Below are 6,985 nucleotides of genomic sequence, written 5' to 3'. Positions count from 1 at the left end.
TAGGGAGCATGGATTAAATTCAGCCTCCAGCGGCTTCCGTAAAGAACGGACGTGGAATCCGGAGTTCGATTCGCTCTACGCGTCCTTTCAACTTTGGTCGCGTTGTGTCTGGAGGAACTGCTCCCTCGGATGTGTCCTGAGCCGAGTTGGGTTGGGAACGCGATTTGACGTAACCCACTGATGCACGCGTTCCTGATTCGACACGAGGAGCAGCGCCGAAACCTCGACGAGATCAATTGACATTCTACTGATACATTACAATGAGGTTAATTTTGTCTTCTCAAGTCGACTTCAGTGCAGTGCATAATGGAGACAGTAGTTATTAAAGTGTGGAGCGCGAGTCCTTCTTCAGTGGCTGGTCAGTCCGTGCCTCAAAGGCATCGTTGTAGAGTTTCTCAACCAGTGTGCCGCGACATTTTAAATTCAACTTGGATCTTGGTTCACAAGTGTGTTAATATTAGTGTGGTATTTTTTATCCCAGATTCGTGGCCTCATCAGCTTGTGTCAAATTGCAACTGCTTTCGTATTTTTAATTGTTATCCGTATTTATTAAATATTTATTATTTCCAGATGAAGGTATTTCATGTAAACTAAAAAATTGTCATACTGTTTAATCTCCACGATTTTCGCAATTATTTATACAGAAGGCTACAAAAATTTAAAAACTTAATGACGTATGAAAGAAACGGACATTGTTCTGCATACAGGCACACGCAACTTTAAAATAACATTTCGTTTGAGATTTTGAACCGGGCACAAAACAGGAAAAGAAATGTTGATAGTGACCACTCATGGCTTTTGCCCTTCGTATTGGACCAGAAACTTTACTAAATTACCGGGAAGTATCAGAGCACACCGAATTAATTTTTTGGTAATGTCAAGTTTATCCACAAGGACCTGGAACTATTTACTGATACTTTTTAAAATATGTTTGAGGATTTTGCTGAAGTTACTTTTTAGGGCATGAAAGATGGATTCGTTATACGATTTTTGTCCTTTCAGATTATAATTTTGCTTAAAATTCTACAGGCTGAAGTGAAGGTTTGCATGATTTTTGTTAGAGGCAAAAAAAAAAACTTCTAAATAATTGACTAAATCAGGGTTGTCCAACCTTTTTCCTCAGGCTATAATAGTTTTCCTTTTCGACCCAGGGGCCATGAAACTCCTCCTGTCACTAATTTTGCATGGTCATTATGTTTAACCCTTTGCGGTCCGATGTCGGACTGAGTCCGCCACGTAATTTACAAAGTTTTCACGTGATCTGGAGTCAAACTGAGGCTGGCAAACAGCGTCAGCTTATCACTCAAGCCTTCTTCTTTGCATTAGTTCAGTCCTAGTTTTCCTGGTAAGACTTCGTGTGCCTGATAACAGGAGAATTAAGCAAAAGAGATAAGTCGTCTTATTCTGACGTGTGTCCAAGGAAGCCAGGACAGGCGAAGGAAGAAGTCTATGGAAAAATCTTACGAGAAGAAGAGATAGGATGGCGGGACACATTCCGAGGCACCCAGGATTGGTTAATTTGGTAATGGAAGGGAAAAATTGTAGGGGGAGACAATGATTGGAATTTTTGAGGATGTGGGCTGTAAAAAATATGTGGAAATGAAGAGATTGGCGCAAGAGAGACGAAAATGGAGGACCGCACCAAAGCAGTCGGAAGACTGGTGACAGAGAGAGAGAATTTGCAACACTTTGTTTCCTCTTGTAAAAACAAAATGGGTCTTCATGTCTCACGGTATGCAGGAAGCTCTCGGCCAACTCGGGCACATGGCACAATTACCCGGTATGTTGGAGCAACTCAGCCAAATTGTAAATTTGCAATTTCTTTAAAATATCAAACGTAGATCAGAAATCGATACAAAATTCACAGTCTGTTGCCTTCATAATGACGTTTTTGTAAACGACGTTCATGAATCTTCCCCTAATACCATGAAGACGGCTTCGTAACTCGAAACATGTCGCCACGAGTGGATTCATTTAATACAAGACGCAAAGAGAAACTGTTGTGTGTTGATGAATGGTAATATTTTGAATAAAATTAAACGTCTGTAAAATAATTAATTTCAATAAAACTTCTTGAGCAGAAAATAACGAGGAGAAATAATCTTTCTTTCTTTCCTGTAAACAATATTTCTTTATGTAGCTTCTACATCAATTCCTAGTTTACTACATAATTTTCATAAGGAAAGTAATTGAAATTAATGTGTTCGTCGGGATTTTAATCAACTGGAAACTACTGATTTTCCTGTGCCAGTCCAGGTTCGTAGTTCGAGTCCCGAACGGGCTGAAACTTGAGATGAAAAGGGTAAACCAGGCTTTGGCGTATTAATCCTGTTTATACAAACGAAGGATGAGATTATATTTGGAACGCCTTATTTCATCCAAACGTGAATGATTTTATGAATTTTGGCTTTGTTAATTTATTGGATAGGAAGAGAGTGGCGACAATCAGTCGCTTGAACGTCTTTCCTCGAGACCTTCCGTGACACTCACAAAGCTTTCGCCTCGTAAAAGTTGTTTACGAGGCGAAAACTTAAGCCTTTCCAGATATAGAATGGCGTTTGCCTCACTGCGACTGGGACCAATGAAATTCGAATATGGCTTTTCGGAGCGTTTCCGACGTCATGGGGTGATTTTGGGGGACGAATCGGATCGCCGCATTCAATTCAAAATTTAAGAACAGTTGCTCTGATAACGCGCATGTGTTGTGTTGAACTTCAAGTCGTGCAGACGTGTTCTGTTCGCAAGGTTTCAGTACATAAACAGCCGATTCATTGCACTGCCTGAATATCAACATAATTGTGTCTTTGCATCAGCGTGTCTCAATTCTTGAATAAATTGAGTGATTTCAACAACAACAACAACAACTGTGTCTTCAAGAATTGCACCAGCTCAGCGACTTCGCTGTCCTCCCGCGAGCGCCGCTCCAATTAAGGCCTCTCCTTATTTTCCCTGAGGGTCGGAGATCCTCGGCCACCGACTGACCATATGTCAAGGTATCCTGAGAAAACCTTTAACCCTCGCCGCGCACCGAAGTAACAAACGTTTTAACCGCACCAGCGTCGGCCTAGCTACTGGGTTCGAACCCGTGGCTACATCAGCAGAAGGGCGGTTACATTCCGAATCCAACATTTCTTTGCATTTCTCTACTGGGTTCGAACCCGTGGCTACATCAGCAGATGGACGGTTACATTCCGAATCCAACATTTCTTTGCATTTCTCTACTGGGTTCGAACCCGTGGCTACATCAGCAGATGGACGGTTACATTCCGAATCCAACATTTCTTTGCATTTCTCCTCCATTAATTTGTCTCTGTGTTTGTAGGCATAGTCGCTTTCATTCGGTAGGTTCCTGATGACACAAGTCGACATCTCGGATCTACAAACATTCATGTCTGCCGCCTTGTGCCTGCAATTTGAAATATTAAAAGTGAAAACAAATTCTCTTTCATCGTCCATTAGTATAATCTACACTCAAGACAATTTTTACCACATTTCGCGGACACAGTTACAGAAAATATGTAAATATATACTTTTACTTTTGGGGTTCTAAAATATCAGACATTTGGGTCTAGAATGAGTATAAAAGAATTATCTTTGGCAGTCGTAAAATATTTTGTCCTAAAAATATCCATGTCTGATGGGTTGGCTCTGTCTTTGGGTTGAATGGAAAACTGCTTGAAGCTAAGGGCACAGCTTCCACCGAAATGTCGTTGCTTATACTTTGTTTCCTGACAACCTTAACAAAAATTCCCCCTATCGGGAATCAATGCCCGATTGACTCACAATATTTTAGAATAGTTCCCACGTGATCTTTCTTTCACTCATGCGCACAGAACACCGGCCATATTGCTATTATAACGTAATATATTTTATTACATCGAAGTGGAGGGAGAGGTTATGACTATTTTAAAAGACTGTCAAATGACATGTGTTCTGCGCTAACTATGTTTGGTATATTTCATTAATAAATTATCATCGATCAGAATAATAAATTTTATCAAACGCTTTCTTTGGAGAGATACGCGTTTCTTGTTTGAGACATGAGCCCTTGACAATATTTCCCTCTTTTAGGAATATGTTTAAAAAGAAATTTGTCCTTCCAAAAGTAGTTCTGCTATACGTAAGACAGACAAAAACCAAAGTTAAAAGAATACCTCTGGGATTTCTGACTGTTGCACAAACAAGTATGCAGAAATTTGTCTTCTGGGAAGTTTTTGGAGCTGTTTACCAACTCCGTCAACAGATGGCAGGAGACTGCGTGGTCAAACACGCCAAGAGACAGCGTTTTTGAAATAAATTTCCATAAAAAATGGGAACATGAGACTGATAGGAGTCGTTAAACCTTAAACTGGCCTAACACTTTGACGAAAGCCGAAGATTATGGCGATGAAAATGTGCTTAACGCCAGAAACTTTTTGCCCAAGAGAGTGCCACTGATCAAAGAAACTTAGTCAAAGAGCTTCTTATTAATGCAGTCACGACTTACGTCTGATTAGCATTTCCTACTCAATCGCCCTCTGCTTTAACAATCAGCTTGACCGAAACATCGCCCTGCCTGCTTTCATTCTACCCCTTTCCTCCCATCTATTTTTCGCGCTTTTATTCGAGGCCCTGAGTAAGCAGAAAGAACCTCCGAAACGTCGGTCACTTTCTTCGACACTACAAAGCGCAGCATCCACAAGATCACTGTTATTTTGACCGGAAATGATTCCCTACCTAGAGTTCTTAAAAAGTAACAGTTTGTGATTATACAGCCCTGAAGAATCATACAAAGAAACAAACCATCGATTTTCCTTGTCATTGAAACATGCGAGATTGCCGCCCTGTTGATAATAATGATAGATAACGAAGATCATATCGTCGATCACTTCTGTGCAATCTGAATAGCAGTCCATGCCAGAAATTTCGGTCCACGTGTCTTCTGCAGGGTCGTACTTTTCGGTACTGTCCTTTTCTGATGTATCGTTGAGTCCTCCTGCACACACACACACATTCAGTAACAGGTCACAGGATATAAAAAAGCAGCCAAAAGAAACTTATCCTAACCCCATTCAGCGGGGCCCTTCTTCATATGTATTACTCTGAGAACTGACCACGAAATATTTGAAATTTACAGAGCCACAAGATTCATTACCTTATTCACAAAAGTCGGTAGTTGACCTCATCTCACATATTCTAAATCCTTAAAAACATTTTAATATTATCCTTCCTTTTACACTAAGTGGTATCTTCTCTTCCAGATTACAAATTACAAATTTCTAGATGTTTGTACTTCCCGTAACTTCAATGCTTCACACTCCGTCCGTCTTATCCGATAGACTTTACGCTCTTAAAATTTGTAATTTCGTAAACAGAACGAATGAATTAAATACAACAAAGAAAATTCATTCCCTCTTGCATTGTCAGTATTAGCACCAGGAACAGCTAAAATTTCATTTTCGTACTTGAAGCAAAGACTGCGAAGGGACTGCTTTAAACCATCGGCTTTTTGGGGATAACAGCACGGCTAAAAGAAAATTTCCTTGCTACAAGAACAAAATATTTACCTTTAAAACTGCGACTGTGTGAAAAATGGGGCATGCGTTAGTTGAGATACCACAAGAGATTGTGCGATGTTAGTTAGTTAGTTAGTTAAGTGTTCTTTGTGGAGAATGCAATCGAAACCATGAATCCGGGATAAAATTATTGACAATTTAACTCTGTAATGATAGGAGAAAAATTCTGTTCATAAAATCTCAGTGACTCAAAGAAAACCAGGAAAATATTTCGCAATAGCAAGTTCTGTACGAAGGTTAGAGGAGCATCACTCGGAATGTCCAGAGTTCTCACCCAGGGCGTACAGACAGCCGTGGAACGCGATGCAAGAAAAATCCTCACGTTCAGTAAGCATTGGTGCAACGAACGTCCACTGGTCGTTGTCCGGGTCATAAACTTCCACCGAGTTTAGAAAATCATTATCAAATCCACCAGCGACGTATATTTTGTCTGCAAAAACAAATTAGCCATATGACACAAACTTTACACATATTTGTTTTAGGGAGAGGCATTAAACTGCTCCGTGCAGAGCATAGACATGAGCAATCCGTAATTAAATTTGTAAATCTATTAATGTCCCCCTTCGTGTCACAGAAAATGCACAGACACGGCCGTCTCTGTTCATCTGTTTCTTTCTTTCGAATGCAATCGGCGTGTCAAAGAAATCGAGTTTAACTGATAAAATTTAAAATAAACAGCTTAATTTAATGCATAACGGAAATCATCTGTGAAAGAGTTTTATTAAATTTGGTGCCAGAGATGTTCGGTACGAGCTGCTAAAAGGTGCTCTACGTTTACAATACAATGCGCTAATTACGTGAGATTATTAACTGTCTCAAAAACATATTACATCTGTATTATTTGAGAGATAGTTTGATAGTTGTTTGCACTCACTCCTAGTGTACACTAAAAAAGGCAGAAGACGACTCACAGGGACAGCTTACGAGAGCAGAAGAAACCATTACGCACTCAGAACTTCAAGCCGTTGCAGTTTGTGAAATAACGAAGTCCGTAGCGCGGATAAAAGAAAGGGATAATGAAAGAATATGGGACGATGGAATGAAGGAATCTAAGTTCAAGAGCGAAGAGGAATGCCTTGATGATGAAGGCATAAAGTTCGTCTGAAACGTCGGCAGAAGTCAAACGACAGCAATCTTCGTACTCCCCGCCCTGAGAACCTCAAATCCCGCGATTCCTTCAACCGTTCTTGCGTTCTTACACGCGGGCAGACAGACAGACGCCTCGCCTTCTGCACTAATTCACAAATTTCTGTTTCACGGCATTTACGTACCATTCAGTACAGCCGCACCTGCACCGGATCGTCCTGTGTTCATGGGAGCGATCAAAGACCAATGATTCGTCTTGGGGTCGTATCTTTCGGCCGTACTGTAAATCCGCGTAGAATCTGCACCGGCCATGGCGTACACTGAACCTCGCAGAACTGCCACAC

At 40.7% G+C, this 6,985-nt stretch overlaps 1 protein-coding gene across 1 annotated transcript; it reads right to left on the bottom strand.

Annotated features, from left to right (window-relative positions):
• Positions 1 to 2,699: 2,699 nt before the first annotated feature.
• LOC147871625 (uncharacterized) lies at positions 2,700 to 6,971 on the bottom strand. Its single transcript, XM_087360525.1, has 4 exons — positions 6,827 to 6,971; positions 5,830 to 5,985; positions 4,783 to 4,975; positions 2,700 to 3,406 (listed from the first exon to the last, which is right to left on the bottom strand). The coding sequence occupies exons 1-4, from the start codon at positions 6,951 to 6,953 to the stop codon at positions 2,989 to 2,991; spliced, it is 894 nt and encodes a 297-aa protein (XP_087216651.1). The 5' UTR covers positions 6,954 to 6,971; the 3' UTR covers positions 2,700 to 2,988.
• Positions 6,972 to 6,985: the final 14 nt, after the last annotated feature.

Source organism: Zootermopsis nevadensis, unplaced genomic scaffold (assembly GCF_977971745.1).
Source record: "Zootermopsis nevadensis isolate Lab colony 2312 unplaced genomic scaffold, Znev_1.0 Znev_ptg000045l, whole genome shotgun sequence".
In the NCBI taxonomy this organism is placed as follows: Eukaryota; Metazoa; Arthropoda; class Insecta; order Blattodea; family Termopsidae; genus Zootermopsis; species Zootermopsis nevadensis.
The sequence above is the reverse complement of the archived record's forward strand: the minus strand, read 5'-3'. Positions and strand labels throughout refer to the sequence as shown.